Source organism: Triturus cristatus, chromosome 2_2, assembly GCF_964204655.1.
Source record: "Triturus cristatus chromosome 2_2, aTriCri1.1, whole genome shotgun sequence".
Classification (NCBI taxonomy): Eukaryota; Metazoa; Chordata; class Amphibia; order Caudata; family Salamandridae; genus Triturus; species Triturus cristatus.
In genome coordinates this window covers 156,652,905-156,677,117 of record NC_140582.1, presented here as the reverse complement: position 1 = coordinate 156,677,117, position 24,213 = coordinate 156,652,905, and the positions used below count along the sequence as shown (strand labels likewise).

At 43.1% G+C, this 24,213-nt stretch overlaps 1 protein-coding gene across 3 annotated transcripts in view; it reads right to left on the bottom strand.

Annotated features, from left to right (window-relative positions):
- Positions 1–7,715: 7,715 nt before the first annotated feature.
- Positions 7,716–24,213, bottom strand: part of CCSER1 (coiled-coil serine rich protein 1) — a 2,282,720-nt gene continuing 2,266,222 nt past the window's right edge. For all 3 annotated transcript variants that reach the window (XM_085641140.1, XM_085641142.1, XM_085641141.1), the window contains exon 10: positions 7,716–9,001. In XM_085641140.1, coding sequence (XP_085497266.1) covers positions 8,885–9,001 — 117 coding nt within the window. In that variant the 3' untranslated portion in view covers positions 7,716–8,884. The remainder of the gene's footprint in view (positions 9,002–24,213) is intronic.

Sequence of the window (24,213 nt, the reverse complement as noted above, 5' to 3'; positions counted from 1 at the left end):
CCTTAGATACATCCAAGCAGGTATGAAGCATTGGGTGAAGGGTACATACAGGAAACCTGGGAGTTACCGTACAGATATAGGTGCAGAAATAAGACACTGATATCTAGGTTACAAGGGAGTCAGCAGAGATTCAGGCTCTGGTCCATACGAATTTCCTGATCCATTTGGGAGAAATGGTTCATTGTATCTTCAATATGTCTGATACAAGTGGGATCGTACACTTATTTAAGCACCTTCGGTCAGGTCTCTTGACCACCTTTCAGACCATCTTTGGACTAATTCCAGTTTTCATACACTCCGTACTTCGAAGCGTTTTTGGAGGGCTTCCTTTGATCCTGCTATCAATAGCGGGCATTCTGATTTTAATCCTATTGCTTCACAAAGTATGTCACAATCCCTCAACACATGGAGAGAACACTGCTGGAATGACGTTGTCATTAGCGTATGGTGTTCTACCTGACTACGCCTCAGCTTCAAGAGCTGGGTGAGAATTGGTACCTGTCTTTTAGACCAGCCTGGCTATGTTCTGTTGCCTCTTCTGCGGATTCAGTCGCGTGTTAGTCTTGTGTCTGACACTTCCATCGGGTGCGCTGCCAGACATAGAAGTGCTCCTGGAACCCTTGCAGGCCCACATGTACAGTTATCCACAGTGTATTCCCATGTTGATGACAACTTTTCTAGAGTCTCCAAGGGATGCTTCCACTCCTCTTGGAAGGAAAATCAGCACTGCTCCAGAGGCACAGCCATCGGGTTCAGGCCTGCATCCAATTCTTCCTCTGCGGCTGCTATGGGACCCAGAAATTACCATCTTTGCTCACTCAACATGATACTGGAAGTTCTGGCGGGATTGCCACCTGCGGATACCATGTTCAGAGATGTTGAGTCTTCAGCGCAGGGTTCGTAAACAATGTGTCCTCTCCTGTGCTGGGAATTATTTGGCGACTTTTTAAACATTTACCAAATTGAAGATAAAAAAACTGACTTTGTTTTACTTTTCTCCTTCTCTGCTCTAAATGAGCATAATGTCTTTCAAGGTGCTCAGTGTAATAATAACCACATATACGAGTTTAGAGGACCTTTCTGAACGCTTTTAGGGAAAAACTACTTTTCTTTCATGTACATTTTTTCAGGCTTTTAAAGTGTTTTTAGTATGTTTTATTGCAAATTATGTTTATGCATTTTAATAGCGTTAGCTTTATCATTATCTGTTGACCTTTTGATGAGGAGTGGGTTTCATGTCCTTCAGGCTGGTCCTATCATGTATACCCTTATTTACATACATTGTCCCATCCACATGACAATAATGATTCTGAAAAGGGGGACCTTTTACCTAGTAGCTTGCTCTTGTCTCTTTGACACCAGGCTCTCGGTATTCTATCATAATACCTGTACCTGACGTACATAAACATGTCCTCAGGCACAGTATATTTATTCTGCTTAAGGGTCACTTCTTTTTTCATCCTTGGCCAACAGCCAGATCTGCATGATCGCATTTGTTTGGAAAAACATTTAGAATTTTTAAAAAAAACATTTATGATTGTTTTAAAAACATATCGATTCTAGATGAAACCCTGGAGTGACCACTGTAGTTTATAAGACCCTTATTCCCCCCTACAAATCAGAGGAGAATTTCTCCCAAGCTGACACGGGGTCCTGCATGCTGAATCTTCAAAACGCTGCTGTCTGACATTCCTTGTGGGGGTCATCCTCAAAGTAGAGACGGGATCCTTAATTCTCAAACATCAGGTGAGGGGGCTGGTTCTTCCCTAGGGGGTTCTTGGCTACATACATGCATATACATGCTACACATACACATCTAGGCTAGGTACATTTAGGCAAATTACTTAGGGTGCGCATTTTAGGAATATGCAAGTGCTACTGTTTTTAACTGAACTGCTCATGTTCATCTTTTTAGCACTAAGGTAGAAATGTATCTACTATTTACTATATTGGTACTAGCAATCTCTTCCATATGCTTCTGAATCCTGATTGTTGCAGCAAATATGTTTTACACAAGACTGACACTGGACCAATAAATACTTTGACATGTCCTAATCGCCATCCTGTGTATTTTCTGAGAGTAAGTGAGCACGAGTGACTGAGCAAAAAGTACTGTACTGTTTTCCATGATCCCTGAGGAATCAGGGTTGTCATGTTCAGTGATTGCCAGAAACTACCTACGCCACAGTAAGGTGCAGGGGAGTGGTAGTGGCACTGTAGAGCTGGCTGGTCTAACGGCGGACATATCCTGTGGCGGTGTCTGGAAGTGGTTGGGACACCAAGCCCTCATTTTAGGTCATCCAAAACGCACAGTTCCTGGGGATTTACTAGAAACTACACAACAGCAGGGACTATGTGTTCTTTAAAGGCCTCTTTGAAGTCTCCCCCACTTTAAAGGCACAACTGGGTATAGTTACTGAACCCGTGGCACTGCCAAATCAGCACTTTGCTGGAACCAAGGACATTCTACCTGGAAGAAGAGCTGCCGTGCAGTAGGAGGGACTGCCACTTTGCTGACTGCACTGCTGTGCTGGCCTGCTGCCTGCTGATTGCTGTGGTGTAGGAGGGACAGCCACTCTGCTACCTGCTCTGCTATGTTGGCCTGCTGCTTCTTGCTTGGGAGTGAGAAGGACGGGACCTGTTCTCTACATCCCTGAACCCAATTTTTTCAAAGGGCTTGTTGCCGTGCCTCCTGGTGTTCTCTGTAGTCTCAGGTTCACAAAAGACTTCTTGCAACTCTGCTGATGCTGCTGGACTCTGCCATCTGTGAATCCTACCCTTGCCTGACATGCCCCCTCCAGTCCAGGGGCTCAGAAGTGGGTTCTGCAGCAGATGTCTGCTAAAGTCGATGCAGTGACCCCTTGTTGCTGATCAGAACCAATGCCGTACCCTCTGAAGCCGAAGCAGTGCCTATTCGACAATGAGGGTCCCAACTGCAAGGTTTGGCGATGACGCTGCACCGATCTGGAGACACAGCTGTGAGGCTGGACTACGCAGCACTGATCCTTCGACACCAACTGTGTGGCTCGACTCCTATGCATTGTCCCGGCTGTGTGAATTGACATTGATTCTTGCTCCATACAAATTTACCTTTTAATCCCTCGGGGAGAGAACATTTACCTGCTTGGGTCCTGTAGCTGGTCTGTCTTCCACCCTGGTCAGTCTGGAACTTTGGATTTAACCCAGTCTAGCATGTCCTCTGATGGAGCAAGTATTCGTAAAAGAAACTTGCTTGGATTCAATCCTCTCAAATAACACGTAACAATGTAATCAATCTGTTTTGTGAATACTAACACTGCAATCTATCACAAACTCATTTATCCAGGGGAAGCTTTCCTATGTGCATTACTAACCCGTAACATGAATGTCCTAAAATGGCTGACAAAACACGGGATTTCTATTGCACATGCGTCTACTGCATCTACGTAGTATGACTCTGTCGCTTTTGGTGGGAAACGTTTGCAGCTATGCAATGGCACTAAAAATGGCCGCTTCGAACTCACATGCTAATGCACCTGCTGCTGATAAACGAAACCTCGCAAGTTGCATTAAACACTAATGCAAAAGATTTCAATAAGTAAATGGGGATAGAGTAGAGATAAGAGGTATGCAGTGAAATCATTTGTTTCTGTGTTCTAACGTGTCTTTTTCTGACTTTATTATTAGTTCTTATTTGGGCCTCGCAGTGTGACTGGAATCCTCACTGCTCGCATGCTCATAAAGATTGGCCGAAACAATGACAGCACCCGTGTCACTTAGCCAAGGACACCTTGAATGAAGAAGCATGGGAAATTCAACTGATGACCCCAGTAAACAAAACAATGTTGAATAAAATGTTTAATTTACTGAATAATGTGAAATGCGTGTGGGAATAAAGCTATGGGAAAAGAAAATTAAGGGGAGGGCACATAGACAATGGTTCATGGAGAAAATGTTAAAATTCTAAGTGGTGTGATGAACTCACCTCCTCATCCCAACCAATCAGAATAGGGGAAAACATAAGAATTGATACTTGAGGGGGTGGTACATGAATCAAGAACAGTATAATTTCGGTAAGATAGCTAGAAACCTGGTCCGACTTGTCAGATCTGTCATTCCGACTCGCCACTGACCCAACGCGTTTGCTGCTCCAGTTCTTGTCCGAGATGCTGTCTCAGACCCTGCTTCTGCTAGAAACTCTGTCCGAGAGTTTGAGATACCAATCGATAAATCTATTCATCTAGAGGGATTGCGGAAAAGGGACACCCGAGGAGAGTAGTGTCAGAGAGGGGTGCAACGCTGGCGTTTTACTTTAGAAGAAGATATCCTTCCAGATATGAATCTGACTGTTCCTCTACCTGTGACCTGCTTTGGAGATTCTATTCTGGCCCCCCATTATGGTGTTGGGTTCATCTTGACCAATAGGTAAATATCATTAGAATATCTGGCCTTTATGTCTATTTTCTTTTTCCCTCCCCTCTTTTCCAGGCACTGTCATCATTGATCATATAGTTTGCTATGAAATTATAAGTGTATTTTTGCCTCTTGAAATGAAGGAGGTTACTGTAATTGAAATTTGACTCACAAATTAATTTAGATAAAGGTTTTCAAAACTTCTTGAGTCTGTGGTTATTCAGAGTAAGGAAGTAATTGTCATTCTACCTTAAACTAACTCAGCAACCTGATTCATTGAGGAAAGGAAACATTAATATCAAATTGGTAAGACTTGATAAAAGGTGAAAAACAAAGTTACAGGTATTTTTACACAAAATTGATGCCAGCGGGGTTTACTAGCTTACTGTGTGAATGTAGTTTGGGCCCAGGTGAGTATTAGGTGTATGAGTGACCAGAGCTGGTGACCCGCGCTCCATCACCTCAAGTAACCTTGTAGCGCTATTGGCTTCTAAGCACTGTCTTTGGCTTTAATCTTTAAAAATTCACATCTCATGTTCTTTTTTGATTCTTGTCATTTTGGTCTTGTTTTACTGGTGTGGATTCTTTTTGTGGTGTTTTCACTGTGATACTTTAATTTAAGTGTTGCACAAATACTTTACACATTGCCTCTTAAGGTAAGCCTGGCTGATCTGTGCCAAGCTACCAAAAGGTGAGCACAGGTTAATTTAGGTTGTGTATCTGACTTACCCTGACTATGACTGTAGCTACTGCTTAGACAGGGTGTATACTCTGCTAACCAGAAACCTCAATTTCTAAAAGGCACATACATATAAGTATTCCTGTCTCCTGCCACCAGGTACTAGCTGGACCTTACAGACACAGGCAGGAATGACAGCAGGAGAAGCATTGGCAATTCCAATCAGTCTTGTTTTACAAACAAGCCAGACAGAGTGGCATTTCGAATACATTTGGTATAGTAGTCTTTAATGTCTGTCAAGAATGGCATTGCACTTTCCACATTTCTACTGCACTTTTTGTAGTGATCACTGAGTGGCATTTAAATTCAGCAAACAAGCTTCTGTTTTGTTAGATGCAATGCTACGTACAGTGCAGGACAAATTACAAAGTTATTTTTCTGCCAACTTCAAAATAACATTTGCTGTGTGATAAGGGGGAGTGGCATTGCTAGGGGCTTGAGGGCAAGAAACACTTGAGAGGCAGCTTAGTGGCACTTTTACGTCCTGCCTCCTCCCCTCCCCCATCAAACTCATTCCCACTCAAAAACAAAATGGTAGCTGTGTCTGCCACCAATGTCTTGGGGTGTTTCTACACCCCTTAACAGATAGCAGCTGGTTGCAGTCTCCAAAGAAGTGCTGGAAGCCCAATGAGTGCAGGGGCTTTCTGTTTGCCTTGCCTGCCATTGTGTGATTTTGGCTCTTCACCTGGTGACCATCCGAAGTCAGCTGACATAGGTGGCACATGGTGGCACTTTATGGGTGTCAGGTCTGATTTTATCAACAGCATAACAAACAGCATCAGTTGGAGGATCAAACACAAAAAGGGAGGAAAGCCGCAAATAACAGCAAGACAGATGATTGAGATTGACACAAAAGGCCTCCAATCTTGAGCATGGATTGTCTATACCATAAAATATTGTTTGGGACAGTATGTAAGAGCTGTCTGTTGTGAGACCACAATCAAGAACTACACTTAGCGGCTCGATATACCTAATCCGGACAAAGCAAAAGTATATTTTACCGTAGTGTAGTTTTTATGAAAGCCAGAAGGCTTTCGTCGTTTAAAATTTGTCTCTTCTATCATAGGAAGATTTAAATTGTAAGCTGAGCTTTTTCGTAGGAGCACTTTTATGTTTGCATCTATCTATATGTCTTTCCTAAAGTGAATGTTGTAGTAAGGTAACATATATTTTAATATTGTTCTCAATAATCCAATTAGATGATGCGAAATATGTGGCTAAATGGAAAGCACAGGCAGATACTTGGAACTTTTCCACTTGAGAGCAACTGATAATAACAAAAGGAAAATTCAAGAGTCATTAGGTCTTAGAGCCAATCGCACAAAATGAAAATGGTGGTGTTGCGTGACGAATGTTGAAAATGAGGATTGCGTTGTCTCGGTCTCTTCCCCAAAATAAAATAATTAAAAAGTGCTGAGGGGAAAAATGCAAAATGAGGTACGAAACACACAAAAGTCATGATGAATAAACAATTATCGTGTCATACTTGTGTTGGAAAGTATGTGGCATATTAACAAGGGCTTTATCTCCGCTTTTTTGGCTTTAAAAGCCAAAGAAGCGGAGATAAAAATATCGCCCTATCAACAACAGGGTGCTAACATGCAAAATCGCATGTTAGCACCCTTTTTCACTACGCTTCCCTTTGCATCTCTAATGAGATGCAAAGTGGGCGTTCCAGAGCAAAATAATAGGACAAATTTTGCTAAGCGACATTTCTCCTATTATCAAGCTTCACGCTAACCCTGTTAGAGACAAAAAAAAGCAGCGCCAACCACAGTTAAAGCTGCTTTTTAACGTCTGCTAATTTTCAGATTTAGCCATGTAATCCAATGGGAGGTGGATTACATGGCTAAATCCACCATGGACTATCAACAAGGATATCCCTATCCTTGTAATTTTATCGCTGCATTACCAGCGATAAACTCCCACAATGCCGTTATCGCTGGATTTTTTATCGCCTAGGCGGTTAGGGTTGTTAATAACGCGATAACCAGGCAATATTATCCAGCGATAGTGGGCGTTAAAAAAATTAACGCTAAGCGCCCTTAGCGTTAATTTTTCACTGTTCCTTGTTAATATGCCCCTATATTCTTTACATTTTAGAAATCTTAAACATTTTATGATTATACATGATTGTGCATAGTGGCTAATTAAGGAATGTGAAAAAGTGTATCTTTACCAATAATGGCGCAATTTTACACCAATATTTTCAACACTTGAGAAATGCAATAGTGACATCTGTACAAACCGTCCAGTACGAAAACAACATTATGTAACACTTGCTCCAGATGTTAGCATAAATGGTGGTGCAAACTTTCACCACTTCCAATGCACTCCATACAGTACGGACATATTGAAGAATTGCACTGGGACTCGTCCACCTCTTTAAGTAAGCGCTTGTGAGAAGGATAACTTGACATCCAAAAGGACATATTTTAAATATAATGCATCGAAAATTCGAAACTGTTAGCTCATCAAACAATTTCATAGCATGAACATTGTAGGGTGTATAGTTGATCAAAGAGCAGCCTTCTACAATGCTGAACGTTGCTCCAGTCGCCCAAAAAATGACATTTCTAAACTATTGAAGATTAAAATTATAATTTTAATATAACCATACATCATTTTCTTTTCAAAGAACATTTATTTTACATGGATTATAAATCATTTATTTAAGATGTATTTATTTTTATATTTATAAACTCTTTTTGAGAAACACAAAACAGCCCAAAACTGAATCAACCATGATGTGCCGGCTGCTCATACATTACGGCCCAGATTTACTATGCTTTCAGCTGGGTTTGCATTACAAAAGTGACGCAAGCCCAGCGCCAAGTGTTGGTGTGGGATTTACTATGCAATACAAGCTAGGATTTTCGTTGGAAAGTTCCCTAAAGTAACACAAAGTTGCCAAGTGCGCTACTTTGCTCTGCTTTGAGCCAATGGGGCGTTTTCATGGACAGTACATGAGTATTCCCATGCAATCACCCATGGATTTTTGACACAAATTGCTATCTACTAACATTTGTAGACAGGGATTTCCACCAAAACGTAATGGCTCCTTGAGGCTGGCGTAACGGGAAGAAATGTTTTAATTTCTCCTAATTTTCCTACTTTGCATGTGTGATGCACACATGCAAATTAGGAAAAGTCTTTACAGGATAGCTTTGGTACTTTAAGGTTCCCCTTACAGAACCAAACCTATGTTTTAACGAACACACAAGCCCTTGTACTATGGCGCACACTTGTGCGCACTGGTGTATGGCAGCCAACAGTGTGCCAGTGTTAGGAGAGAAAGAAATGCACCACATCTTAGTAGATACTGCACATTTTTTCTCTCTCACTTTGACACATGGCAGTATAGCAACTTTGGTTGCTGCACAGCTATGCATCAAATATTAGTAAATCTGGGCTACAAGACTAAATAAATAAATATTTGGTGCAGTCACGTGACAGCGTGAAAACATCCCAGAATAATGTTTTGTTCTCTGATACTGCTGTGTCTTGGTCAATGCTTTAAATAGTGCTATAAAATGTTCTCTCCCGAGGGATTAAAAGGTGGTGTTTCATTTTGTTTATTAAAATCCCGTCAATGAAAATAGAGCTCTACACAAATGTCAAGAACAATAATTAAATTATTTGTTGATCATAAAAAACTGGAGCTTAGCAGCTGAGTTCTCCCACATGGTGCACCACTTGACGTGCTGTGAAATACATGTTTGCACGTGTCAATAAAGCTTTTCATTCAAAACATCAGTGGAAAGCATCTTGCGTCCAGATGTTGGTATTGATCTGATAATGCTGGAAACAATGGACTGGTCTAATTGCTTTGTAAATCGAGCCTTCTGTAGTTGGAGAACTCCAAAGAGCCTAAAGGATAAAAAACACAATTTTAATTAAAGATTAAAAGTAAGAAAATTGCTTTGATAATACTTTCAAACTAGAACAAAAACATTAGCACATATTTGCATTTTAATGGTTTCCAGATTGTGCGCCTTTGCAGAGGTACTATTCATTTTTTTTCAGAAATATGTTCGATGGTAATCTGCTTTTCGGCCTATTACCTTGAATCCCTGTCTTACTGAGACCAATAACAATGTGCCGCCATTTCAGCACCTGCATCATATACTAAGAAGACCATAATTTTAAGGCTAAGGTAACACCTAATTCAAATATTATAGTGCAGAGAATCTGGAGATGAACCCAGGTCGGACTGGCCTATAGGGGCAGTCTGGCATTGCCCTAAGGGCGGGTTTGAAAGTGAGTGGTCCTTAATTTATTTATTTATTTTTGGGCTGTTTGAGGGCCCGTATTATTCTGTTGGTAGTTTTTAACTGTTGATTTCACTTATATCACAACAAACATTTCCTGCAGCAAGCACAAACACATGCAGTCTTCCATGTCTTGCTAAACACTATACAGTGGGGGGATATGTACAATGAAGCGGCGCAGCGTGTCGTTTGCCTCCTTGGCTTAATGACACGCTTCACCACTTCGGAACCACAAGACTGCACCATATTCACAAGAATGTAGTGCAGCCTTGCGTTTCCCCCTGTGATGGCGTTAAGTTAAGCAACTTAGCACCAATGCAGGCACCCTTGCACCAGAGTGCAAAGGTGTCTGCGTGCAGGGGAAGATTGTTTATGTGTAGGAATGTGTCCCTTCCTGCACATAAACAATCTTAAAATGCAATTCTGTCACTTTCATGTGTGCTGCTTTATGCAGCACACATGAAAGTGACAGAGTTGCATTTAAAAAAAAAAGATTTTTTATGTACAGGAAAGGAAACCAGGAAGGGAAACCAGCCTGTACATAAACAAACCATGGCATTTTGCTTTTTCATTGTGTGCTGCACAAGGCAGCACACATGGAAAAAGCAAAAACGAGGAGAAATAATGCATTTCTCCTCGTTTTGCAAACTTAAGACCCAGGTTTTCCTGGTCTTAATTTTGGCGCTGCCTCCTATGTACGCCACCCTTGTACATAGGAGGCAGCATTAAATACAATGGGTGTTGCGGTTGAACGCCCACCACAGCACCCACTGCACGCCCCTTTCACGCTAACCATAGGATGAAAGGGTGTCTTATGTACAAGGCAGCGTTAAGGCACATTAAGTGGCTTAATGCTACCTTGTACATAAGGCAAGGCCCCTATCGCCACGGGAACGTCACAAAAAGTGACGTTCCCAGGGCGATAGGGGCTTATACATATGCCCAATTGTGTCTTTACAAGTCCAAAACTGCCCAGATTCGCAAATATGAGCTACTTTTTTTAGCTAACAGAGCCACTTTTTATTTTGGGACATGGGGCTAATTTCAATTCAATTCAATTCAATTCAAATGATCTTTATTCGGATATATTTAAAAACATCCATAAAAGTACATACAAATTACTTCAAACATTCCTATACACAGCCAAATAAGTGCAAATATCAATGTACAAATAGTGCAAAAATAGTTCTAAATCTAACATGTTCGTTTTGTTCGCATCAGAAAGCTCTAAAAGATGCGTCCGTTAAAATACATAAAAAGTCATCCCATGAACAATAAAACAGGTCTTAAGAAAACAGCATGTCTAAAAGTACATCCAATGTACAAATATGCAATGTGCAAGTGATAAAAACAACCAGATACGTTAATAAAAACAAATCTTATAAAACAGCATATCTAATAGTACACCCGATGTGCAAAGATACAATGTGCAAATAATGAACAGGCTGTCAAGCCAGATTCATTGGGGTAAATGAACGACCATTATGCAAAATACAGTATGTTGAGTAAGCAGAATAAGGAACACACTTCAAGTCGTATTCATTGAGGCACGGGAACGGACAGCAATTTGAAGAAAGTGACTAACTCTGTAAATTACATCGTCAGTACTTAACATCTGTAAAACTCTAAAGGCCTCGTTAAAATCCGTCAGGGCATTGGCTCTAAAATAGGGGATTAGAAAGTGTTTGGTATATTTTGCATAGAAGCCACAAAACAGTGTGAAATGCAGCAAACTTTGCTTTCCACCCTGGTTACATGGGCAAGATAAATTTCCCAAATTATAAGTGTAACCTAAAGGGAAGCAGAGTAAGTTTACCACGCTCCCATCCCTAAATCTAAACAGCAAACTCCGATTCCATCTGCCCAGTTTCTTGCGCAGATAGCCTTGGGGCATATTAAATGGCCTAGTACATAATACATGTAAGGGTATATACCCAAGAGTTGCTGGCTTTGTAAATTCAATTTTTTCTCTGTTCACTCGATACAGATCAAATAAGGCCCTTTTCACTGTAGTCTTATGTGATGAGTCAATTGTTTCGGGTGCTGAGAAAAGATGCCCCATTTCTACGCTTAGAAGGCTCATCTGTACCGCATTAAGCCAGGGAATGTATTTAGCCCGCTCACTTTTTAAGCAATCTAAAATTATGTCACGGGTCAGTGAGGCGGCTGGGTTACGCCAGATTTTTAACCAAAACAAAGCGGGTCTAGATTTTATAAAGTCCTCTATATATGGGAGATTCAGTTCTCTATGGCACACGTATGATGGTGCCGAGATAACTCCCCCCAGGACCTTCCTACAGAATTTATTTTCTTCTATCTGAATGTTGGTGCAACTCGAGTATCCCCACACCTCGGCACCATAGGTTCCTGTAGGGACGCACTGGGTTTTATAGATTTGTAGAAGTGGTAGAATGACCTCAGTATGCTTTGGTTGGCGTAAAGTAATTATAGAGTTAATAGCTTTGCCCAGTTTGTTCCTCCCTCTGGCGACATGAGGTTGCCAGGATCCGAAATCGGAAAACAACAAGCCTAGGTAAGGGAAAGTGCTAGTGCTATTTAAAACATTGTTCCCTGACGTAATATGGCGGATTTTATGTTTCTTTGGCCCACAAGACATTATATAAGATTTTTTAAAATTTGTACATAGGTCAAGGTCGGCCATATAAGAGACAAAGCCTGAAATTAAAGTGCGGAGTGCATTAGGTGTACGGCCTAATAGTACCGCATCGTCGGCATAAAGCAGTACAGGGAGGGGATTGCCATTGACAAGCGGGACATCAGTAGTTAATTTATCCAAAGATGTGCTTAATTCATTTATATATAAGATAAAAAGCAGGGGAGCCAAGACACAACCTTGTCTTACACACCTGCCAATTAAAATCTCGCCCGAAACCTCACCATCGTTATTAATACGAACACAGGCTTTTAAATCACTGTGTAAATGAGCCAGGAATTGGACCAAAGGTTCATCCAAACCATATCTCAGCAAGGCTGTCCATAGGCGGGATCGGTTGACAAAATCAAAAGCAGAGCTTAGATCCATAAAACCAAGGTAAAGTGGGGATTTGTTTGCTATAATATATTTATCTAAAACTAAGTTTAGGTTCAAGCACTGCTCAACCGTCCCTACATTGCTTCTAAAACCTAACTGACATGGGTGTAAAATTTTATTTTCTTCGGCCCAAGTGCTGATCTTATTAAAAATGACCCTGCCCAAGATCTTCAGTGTATTGTCAATTAACGATATTGGGCGATAACTACCAGGATCAAGTCTGTTCCCTTTTTTAAAAATAGGTACGATCGTGCTATTGGACCAGGAATCGGGCAATGCGGTAATGGATAGGTTATTAAAAACATTGCACAAGAGTGGGGACCATAGGTCAGGCTCTGATTTTATTAAGTCAATAGATACTCCATCAGGCCCTGGCGCTTTATTTCCTGCGCTTTGAAGAATTGCATCCTCTACTTCCGTTATTGAAATGTGCGGAAACTTAGATGATTGACAGTTTTCAATGGGAGGAGTCGATGCCATGTAAATATTTGTAAAGTGCTTCACCCATACGTCCCCTGGTATGCTACAATTTATGGGAGTGATATTGGAGCCAAGTGATTTTAGGTTCTTGACCTCGCTCCAAAACCCAGCAACATCCTTTGTTGCTGCAGTTCGTACGAGTGATTCCCAATGAGTTGTTAAAAGCTCTTCGGATCGTATTCTTAAAGTGCGTTTGTAGCTAGACCTCAGGGTCCTCACCAAAGACTGATCGGGAGGGTCAATTTTTAGGGCAGCTCTCAAATCTCTGTTTGCTCTAGAGCAGGAGTTATCAAACCATCTAGGGTTAGAATTAGTATTAATTAAAACTGGCTTAGATATCTCCTTCTTTATGGTTTTACACAGTTCCGTGAATGCTTCCACGATCGCATAGTCTGGGCAGTCGGAGGACAGGCAGGTGAATACTAATCCAGGATAGGATTTTACAACTCGGGCTAACACCCCCTTATTGTCGATCCCCTTCCAGACCACCCTGAGCTTGTCCGTCGACGCGACTATGTTTTTTGCCCCTATTTCTATCCGCTTCACCTTTTTATAAGGAAGTTTAAGAGTGGATAGGATGGGGTAATGGTCGCTATGTATAGACCTAACTACTGTGGCCTCTAGTAAAAGGTCCACAAGCGTAGGGGTCATGAATACATATTCAATTGTGGAAGCACTCCCATGCCCAATATAAGTAGCCACGGGACAGTTATTTTCCATAGTATTTGCCTTTTCCATAACGTTAATTAAGTCCCTTGTGGCCAGAAGGTTGGATAATTCTTCACCTCTTTTACAGGGAGGAGTTTGACGGTGAATGTGTGCGTTAAAATCACCTCCTACACATATTCCATCTAGTTTGCCACACTTTTGTCCTTCTACGATATCGTCAATAAAATTAAACAGCCTTATAAAATTCATATTGGGATGTGTTTTAAAATCATTGTTATAAAAATTTATTAGACATATTCTAACACTACTAATATAAAGCAATGCCTGGAAGTTTCTATTGTGTGTTTCCAGTAGTTCAATTTTGACATCTGCACCTATTTTGACCCATATTGATAATCCGCCGCTGGGTCTACCCATAGCAGGTGTTGGAACGATTTGGTTAAAACAACTGAAACCATCAAAAAGTAGAGGAGTGGTACACCAAGTTTCTTGAAACATCAAGATATCAATTTTAGAAACCCAGTCCACCCAGTCCCCATTTGTAACTTTAGCATTTAAACCAGCTACATTCCAGCTTAGGATTGCCAAATCATTAGAGGATGATACAGGGGTAAAAACATAGCTATTGCCCTTGGGCACCTTATCATCATTAGCAATCACTATAGTTGGATCAATAAATGAATCCCCTACTAGGCTGAATGTATTAGAATGATTCCTAATTACTGAATCTGGCGAGATGGTTGGTGGTCAGTCCAAAGTACCCAGATCAGACAGTGCACTGTACCTATTATGTAAGGAGAGAGGTGAAGGAATGGGGCTGGGTGGTCTGTGATGTGGTCTATAAAAGTAGCCCAGTGGCAGAGTAGTTATATCAGTAGGGGGGCAAAAACGCATATTAATACTACCAAGGATAAATTTAACTGTAGAGGGATTTCTAAAATTGATGACAATGCAATCCCCTTCTATATTCTTGGGTAGTGGCCCAACCCAACTCACCTGCCGAGTGGTCAAAATTTCTCTCATAATATTAGGTCCTACCCCTTTGTGTTTGGATATCCAGTCTGTACACTTGTTGTTTAACTGCATCCATGACTCGCTCTGTCCCTCCCTTAACTGAGGTACGCCTGCCAAAATTATTACATAGGGGCAGGCGTCGGGGGCAAATGGAGGACAGGCCCTGAGTGCTTTGTTGGCCTTATAGTAGTTGTTTGGCCCTTATCTAATGCAGTGTTAATAGGTACCTTCCTCCCTGTGGCATGCAGGGTGGGAGCATCCTTTAAAGTATCGGTGGCTATAGTAATGGGGCATGTTGGTTCTGTGACTGCAGTCGGGGTGTGCTGGGGGTTTTTTGAAGTGTGATTTCTCCCTTCATTGGCGCCTTTCGATGCAGTGTTAACAATACTTGCTTTTCTGGAAGCATTTTGCCCCTCACTCAAAATGCCCTTATTCGCAGTTTCTAAATCTTTCAAAAAGCGCTCACCCCTAATTAGGTCAAGACTAATAGCCCCCTTCCTTTTAACATCTTCATTTTTTATCAAGGTTTCAATGCGATCTAATCTTTTAAAAATATTATTAAACTGTTTGATCATTTGACATTTTAACTGTTTAAAAATGGTATCTACAATGGTTTCCATAAAATTCGCATTTGATTTAATTGCAGTGATACTTTCACTAACCGGCTCAGTCTGTGTGCATATGCAATTTATACCATTTCTGGGAGGAGTAATGTCCAGGAGATCTCCGGCCAATTGCGCTTGTTCAATCGTAGCACTACTGCCCCCTGTTATTTTTTGCTTCCCTCTAGTCCACATACTCTGTGGTGTGGGTTGGCCCTTGTTATACAAAGCTGGTTTCCTTTTATTAGTTGTGGATTTTGGAGGGCCTCTTTTCCTTTTTCCTCCTGCGGGTTTAGCTTTCGGGGATACATGAGGGATAGGGACATATTCAGTAGTATCGAGCTGGGAGTCAAGAATAATGGTGTCACTTTCCTCCCCAGGGATAATGGATGGTAGGTGGAGCACATTGGACTTAGACACTGTAACAGTTGGGAATAAGGGTATGATGTGTTCTATACTTGAGTCCCGGGGCTCGGGGTGTGCACGTAAGAGCTCCAATGACATCCGTCTCTCTGTGCTCGCAATTTCATTGGCAACCATGTTGAAAGCATTGTCCAGCATACTTTCTAATGATAGCGGTGTACTCGGATGGGCCACATCCGGTTTACCAATACGGATAGCAGAGCGCTTCCCCCTGGTGGACATGTCGCTTCTCTCACCTGTCTACAGCTTAGATGGTTGGCCCGCCCGACCACTGTTGACCTCTGAGGGCCTCAGAGGGCCCGCCCTTTGCCCGGGCTTAGCCCGGCGGCGCCCGTGCGCGTCCCGCGACGCGGAGGAAGCCTGTCGTTTAAGTAGCGCCTCCGGGCGCACTGGTAGCAGGAAGTGAGGTGGGATGCGGAAGCCGGGAGCAGAGGATGATGGGAACTGTGGTCTCCCCCAGCTGCGGCCAACGATGGTGAGTGGCGGCGAGGGAGACACACAGCGTGGGCATCCCGTGAGGATTCCGCAGCGTCTGCCAGGTAGGTCCGCTTCAAAGTTGCGTCAGGATATGGCCCCCGCTCCACCGAGGGAGCCTGTCGTTTAAGTAGCGCCTCCGGGCGCACTGGTAGCAGGAAGTGAGGCGGGATGCGGAAGCCGGGAGCAGAGGATGATGGGAACTGTGGTCTCCCCCAGCTGCGGCCAACGATGGTGAGTGGCGGCGAGGGAGACACACAGCGTGGGCGTCCCGTGAGGATTCCGCAGCGTCTGCCAGGTAGGTCCGCTTCAAAGTTGCGTCAGGATATGGCCCCCGCTCCACCGAGGAAGCCTGTCGTTTAAGTAGCGCCTCCGGGCGCACTGGTAGCAGGAAGTGAGGCGGGATGCGGAAGCCGGGAGCAGAGGATGATGGGAACTGTGGTCTCCCCCAGCTGCGGCCAACGATGGTGAGTGGCGGCGAGGGAGACTCACAGCGTGGGCGTCCCGTGAGGATTCCGCAGCGTCTGCCAGGTAGGTCCGCTTCAAAGTTGCGTCAGGATATGGCCTAATTTCACTAGAACTAGGAAAGCAGCACGTTCATATGGAGATTTTTAATTATGCCACCTGTAGCCCACTCATTTGACCAAGCTCAAGAGAAGCAGGTGTGCCACAACCCACAAACAACAACCAGTTGCCTTGGAGCGTCTTGGAGTTGCATGAGTGTGCCCCATGCAAAGCAAAACTGCCCATTGCACTGATGAGCTTATCTATACTGTAATATCAACAAATGCCGAGTGCATAAAAAAGAGTATACAATAATTTGCATTGCATTGCTTTATGTGCTCAGTGTACTTTATGTAAAGTGGTTAGGCGCTTATTTATGTGTAGAAGGTAAAAAATTAAAGCACTCGCATTAACTCTTAAAAGAAATATTTGTATGAAGTTCTGAACTCTATTAAATTCTCGTTTGAGCAAAGTGCACAGAGGCAACAATGAAGGACTTTATGCCAAGCAAATCAAGAAAGACCTAGTGTTCTCCAGCACATTCACTCTTACAGAAGATGTTTCAAGGACCTGTCCTCTTCACTTGCAAATGTAAGTCAGAAAGACTATGCTTCAAGTGCTCAAAGTTGGCAGGGTATGCTCAGACGTGAGTCCCTTGCTCACTTTGCCACTGGACTCAAGCAAGCCTGGCTGAAGACGGCTGAAATGCCAGAAACCGGTCCTAGGAAGCTTGTTTCCAGTCCAGGGAAGGCATGGCTTGGCAGTTCGGGCTGGACTGTTCCCATGAGGCACAGGGTCAGACTGATTTGCATATGGTCATGTCTGAACTGGGGTGGCAGAGTGGGCTAAAGAACGGTGATGGATCAAACCCATCTGCGTGTGAGTGTTTGATTGGTTCTGATGCTCCGTCCATCACCACCCCCTTTTGTACCGCAAAGCAGGGGCGTAGCACAGGCCCCCGCATCCCCCGCAGTGCGGGGGGGCCCCCAAGATCCAGGGAGCCCCCTCAGCACTGGACATCGGCCGGGGAGCTCCTGATAAGAGTCTGGAGGGGGCCACTCCACGTACCTTGCAGGGGGCCCCCCTCAATTATCATGACACCACTGGCTCAAGGTGCACTCTTTGTGGCGAGGTATGGGGGTCTTGACCCGAAGTAAGGTCCTTGGGGGGTCTCTGTAAGTATTTCGATGGGGGATTAGAGTTCTAGTCTGTGCAGTAGGAAAGGAAGGGTTTAGGTGCCATTACACAAACAGACACATGCACTTAAATGGAGGCATTCACATACACAGACACACACACACACACATTCAAGCACACAGGGGCAGACACAGGCACTCTCTCTTAGAAAATGCTCCCAGAATATGCTGTAGGTGTGTTGTGTGATGCAATGCTTCTTAACATGTATGGGGGAGACTGAGATACCCTTCCTCCAACACAAGCATGCTCATTGTCTTCTGCCCCTTCCTCTACTGAGCAATTTTTTTACCTCTGGTAAGGCTTATGATTTTCAAGGATATTGTGTTTGGAACCCAGTTTAAATGACCTTTGTAAGGTTGGCTACTATCGTTTTAGAAACTTTTTAAAAGCTTCAGTGAAAAACGTATTTACTTTTGATGCCCTCCCTTTTCTTTTGGTTCTGCGTAAGAGGGGCTCCTAAAGATTGAGTACTTCTACTGAGCTGTCCAAGTTCAGTTTCGAACCTCACACAAAAATATAAAATCAGGAGAGACTCGAAGCTGAAGCCCTCAAGTTTGTGTTTCTTAATCAGGCTTGGCAGCTTTAAGTGGTCCATGATTCTTAAGAGGGGAATATTTTGATATAAAAGTGCAATTACTCTGGATCCCTGATGTCATATGTCTCTGCATGCTTTGGTGTTGTTCCTCAGTCACTATTCAGCTAGTTTCAGTGATAAGGAACAGCTCAGCACCAACTTCCTGACTGTCAGCCCCCTCCAGAAACAAAAGAGAAGTTCCACATTTCAGGTAAATGAAATACCCAGCTGTGACTAGTGCACTGGTTTCTTCGAGGCAAACAATAGAGTCTTATGCTCAATAATATTCAGCACCTCCCAGCCAGGAGAGAAAGGTTTTAGAAGGGCAAGCTGGTTTTACTAAAAGGAACACTTGTGTCCCTAAGGCTCAGAAAGAAATGGGATGCATGAGGTTTTCTCGGGATGCAAGATAATCCTCACGCCCCACTCTGCCTGTTATCTGGCCCCTCTTTAAAGCCCCAGCTGCTAGTTCTAGCTGCCAAAGGTGTGTAGATGGTGTGACTAACAAGACTGAGCCATGAAAGTGAATGACACTTGATAATCACTTCTGCTGATTTAAGCAGACTATATTAATATTACAAATTTACAAAGTGTATTACGCACTATATTCAGTACATATCTGGCACCTGCAATAATCTCTTCATGCTAGAGTCCCAAAAAAGTGCAAACGTGCAGAAGCATAAACAACTTAAGCACATCTTGGGGCAGATTTACAAGCCCCTTGCGTTGCCAGTACGTCACTTATTGTGACGCACTGGCAACGCATTTCTCTGCCACATATTTACAAGGACAGGAAAAGCCACCCTATGTGGCTTTTCCTGTCCTTGTAAATACTGCCCCTTTACACACAGCACTTTGCGTGAAAGGGGTGTTCCATGGGTGTTGCTGTGGGTGTTCCCACGCAACACCCAGGGAGCCAGACATTTTTCCAGATTTACGAGGATTCCCAGTCCCAGGTTTCTTGTTTCCAGTCCAGGGAGGACCTGGCCTGGCAGTTCGGGCTGGACAGTTCCCATGAGGAACAGGGTCAAGACTGATTTGCATATGGCTGAGTCCAAACTTGGGTGGCTTAGTGAGCAGAAGAACGATGATGAATTAAACCCAGATCTGCGACTGAGGTGAGTGTCTGAAAAGTTTCAGCACTCTGTCCATCATCTTATTGTGTTTGCTGTATTATGGATGCCAGCACAGAGGCAAACATGCCCTTAGGAGGCACACTAAAAGTGTACCACAAAAAGATGGTGCACTGTTAGTGTGCCCCCTGAGTGCAGCAATCTAAAAGGATGAAATGGGGTCCATAGACCCCAGAACCTGACTGCAGGGAAATCTCTCCCATCTTCAAAGTGAAGGCAGGTTGCTACCTGCACTTTGAAACACAGAGCAGCTTTGAAGCAAGTGCTCCACATTTCATTTAATGAGCTGTCACGAGGACAGCATGAATTTGCGGTTTCATAGGGGCCAGCGTATTCATTGTAATTGTGCATACTGTTCCTGTTTGGACTCCGTGCACCTATTCAAAGGTTAACTCTGGTGCAAACAAAGACAGTTTGCACTATCACTATTACGGGCTCTGGTGCAGATATAGCACAGGGTTCAGGCATATCATTCAAGTTACATTTCAAATTTCATACCATGGTGAAGAAAAGTATAAAGGATTTGTTTCCTGAACTTGACACTACCTGCTTAACCCCTTCAATGCGCATGACGGAGCGGTTCCGTCATGCGCGTCGGTTGCGCTGTGCGCATGACGGAACCGCTCCATCACGGCCCCGCCCGCTCAATAGAACCTTCAGCACGGCGCGGTAATCCGCGCCACGCTGAAGGGGTTAAGCAACACATCCAGTGTTTACTGAGGCATATTTACAAATAGTTCACACAATGCAGCACAGCAAGGCAATTTGTTACTCTGCGTTGCTTGGATGGGAGATAGCTAAACAGCACCAAGATATGGTGTTGTTCAGCTCCTTTTATGCACTGGGGTACTTGTGGCTGGCTAGGGCTAATATGCACACCCTTGCGCCATGTTACAAGGGTGCCTGCATTATGAGCAGAATTTGTTTTGTGCAGGAATGTATACCCTCCGGCATGAATCAATCCATAAGGACATATTCCTCTTTCCATGTGTGCTGCAGAATGTATTGCAAAAAGAAAGAAAGAAAGAAAGAAAGAAAGAAAGAAAGAAAGAAAGAAAGAAAGAAAGAAAGAAAGAAAGAAAGAAAGAAAGAAAGAAAGAAAGAAAGAAAGAGGAAGTAACAAGGAGAAAAAAGGATATTTCACCTTGTTACTACTCTGTCAGGTCGGCGCACCATTATGGCACAAACCCTGGCTTACAAGCGTTGGTAATAATGAGCTAGTTTCAGAATTCACAGCCTATTGGGCAGTTATCTTGATTCACAATTGTATTGAATCACTAACTAAGTGATAATGTTGAGAATTCACATGATATGTGGAATGCGCAGATGGGACTGCACACATTGCTGCATCACATTTATGCTTTAAATTGAAGCCTGAAATTCCCCTTATAACATTAATAAGAATAGAATCCAGCACATGATTGCGATAGTGGGATTTCCATATGGTAGGGTCTATAACTCAGAAACAAAGGGGCATATGTACAAGCCCCTATCACCACAGGAACTTCCCATGGCAATAGGGGCTTGCCTTATGTACAAGGCAGTGTTAAGCCACTTAACGTGGCTTAACTGCCTTGTACATAAGGCACCCTTTCACGCTATGTTTAGCGTGAAAGGGGCGTGCAGTGGGTGTTCAGGGTGGGCGTTCCACCGCAATACCCATTGTATTTGACGCTACCCCCTATGTACAAGGCTGGCGTACATAGGAGGCAGCGCCAAAATTAAGACTAGGAAGACCCTGGTCTTAAGTTGGTGAAACAAAGAGAAATGCATTATTTCTCCTCGTTTTTGCTTTTTCCATGCGTGCTGCCTTGTGCAGCACACATGGAAAAAGCAAAATGCCATGATTTGTTTATGTAGAGGAAGGTGTCCCTTCCTGTACATAAACAAACCTTTTTAAAAAATTGCATTTTGTAACTTTCATGTGTGTTGCATGAAGCAGCACACATGAAAGTTACAAATGGCATTTTAGGATTGTTTATGTGCATGAAGGGACACCTTCCTACACATAACCAATCCTCCCCTGCACACAGACACCCTTGCACTCTGGTGCAAGGGTGCCTGCGTTGGCGCTTAGTTGTTAAACGTAGCACCATCACAGGGGGAAACGCAAGGCTGCACCACATTCTTGCAAATATGTTGCAGCCTTGTGTTTCCGAAGTGGCGGAGCATGTCGTTAAGCCCAGGAGGCTAACGACACGCTCCGCCACTTCTATTGTACATATCCTCCAAAGAGTTTGAACACTTCCTACATCATTGTGATAGACAAGTGTCATTCTACTAAGCTTTCTCGTGCATTTGCTGTACTAATTTAGATAGTTTTGTGCAATGATAGAGTTTAGTTTTGTGATATTACGTTTAGCATATCATATTTGTGTTCCAGTAGACATTCTGATGTTTGAAAGTCAAACAAGCATTGACGGCGCTTTCAGGAAGATACTGCAACACAATCTGATAACAAGTTGGTTGCACTTTAATTAAAATATCGCTGTATTAATATTTGCCATAATGAAAGCTAAGAATTACATCTTAGAAATGTTACCTCATCTAGAAAAGCAATTTAGAGCTATGTGTTGTAGATGATATCTGGTTTGTTCAATTAAAGAGCATCTGCTTATTCAGGCGTGAAATGAAAAGATGATAAACCCTACTCTGCTTTCACCCCACCTACTCTTTTAGATTTTTATTTACAAATATCATCTCTATAGTTGACCACCTGTACATGTTGATAAAGATCTGTTTGAACCCATATACTGAGTGAAGGAACGAAGAAGTACACCAGTGCAACTAAGTGAAATGCCCTAATCAATAAGTTTTTTAAAATCATTGTAGTTAGTTGAATATTTCATCAAGTTTCTTACCATATTGCAAAAATACAAGAATTTGGGGAAATGTAGTCCGAATCTATTATGCTACTAAATAGTTTGGTTAGGTCAACTTTGAAAGTATTACCGAAGGCCAAGCCATGTGATTACGCTGGGCACATGGAATAGATGCAGGCCATGTCCTGCCACCAATAACCAAATCAGTGGCTTGCCAAAAGAAATGTCAAGCAGTTATTTCATACTTAACACCTTGCTAACTTAGGACCCACAGAGTAGGGCCAAAAACCCATCAATGCAAGTAATATGGGTATAGGTGGTGGGCACACGCCATGGCCTTGTCCACGGCTGCCAGTACCGCGTGGAGAGGTAATGAGCAAATCCACTGGTGGCGCCAATATCTTTTACCGAGTAGTCACAGAGCTTAGCCTTGGATAATCTGCAACAAACTCTCCATAAATGTGCTACATTCACTTTGGTATTTCGTAATTTGCATAGAAAGGTCACGAGAAAGAAAGACTATTATGAGTTCCCAAAACTAACATTTTGTACGGAAGACAAGATTGGGAAATTTTTCTATGGAAAACTCAGAATACACTCAATGAAAATCCACCCCATTTGGAAGTCGTGAAGACACTGGCCTCATTTGAAACTTTTCCAGTTTTGATTTTGGACTACCCATTTTTTGAAATGCTCAAAAAATGTAGCTGCTCCGAGTACATGCATGAGTGTCATACACTTCCGTTATACCAGCTCTGAGGTACGGATTCTGTTCAGTGGCGGCTGCCTCTGAACGGGGGTGGTGGGCAGGGGGAGCAGGGAATGAAATAAAATAAAAATAAACTTACCTGCTTTGCTGCCAAATCTGCCGCACGCTTCTCCACCGTCTTTTTTTCTTCTTCCTGGGTGCTGCTGCAGCCTGCACCGCAAGCACCCAGGCTTCCGACTCTGCCAGCCAATCACAACGCTGCAGGAGCAGCGCCGTGATTGGTCTGAGAGGCCTGTTTGTCCGCTCAGGCAGTGCCTGGGGAGAGTGGGCATGTTCTCCACAGTACTGTGCAACACAGCCCAATGGAGAACATGCCAACTACGCATGACTGTTTGCGGGCCCTAGCGGTCCAGTCAAAGCGTCATGTGCATGTAGGGAGGGAGTGCAAACCAGTCCAGCTCCCTCTGCGGTAAGCCAGCCCCACCCCGCGCCACAAAGGAAAATAAATTGATAATAGCTTCTTGTTATTATCATTTTATTTTTATTTTCCACTACTCAACGAGCAGTAGGGAGGCGCTCCTCCGCCATAGCGGAGGAGCCACCACTGGTTCTGGCACCCTCTGAGATCTTCAACAGAGACATCAATTAAGTATGTGCTTAGCGTTCATTCATTCGTATGTGGTTCCTAGAGACAAGTATACAATTTGAGTTCACGTCATAATAAAATGGGATTTTCCAACAATTTAGCTCATAGCAGACGCAAGAAGCCCTTTAGGCTCCAACGCTCCAAGGCTTATTTATGTTAATTTTTACGTTCAAACAGAAAAATCAGTTTAAACAAGTGTAGTCTTAGAAAACATGAGTAGATGTAGTGTCTTCTGTTCATGGTGGATGCCTGCTGGCCTTTCTGAATATACCACTGAAGAACAAATCACATTCCTTTGTTCTCCTTCTTTCCCCAGAACTACCATAGAGCTATATTTGAAAATGCTGCCAATTCTTGCAAGGGCTGTGGAAATTTTGCATGTTTCTTCCCTCTGTTCTCATCCCTTAGCCTTAACCAAGGACAATATATGGATTTCCCAGCCGCCTTTATCTTCCCCTCTGACCTCTACCCTGAGGCATGACAGCTCTGATCTTCAGACAATGGAGCAGCTG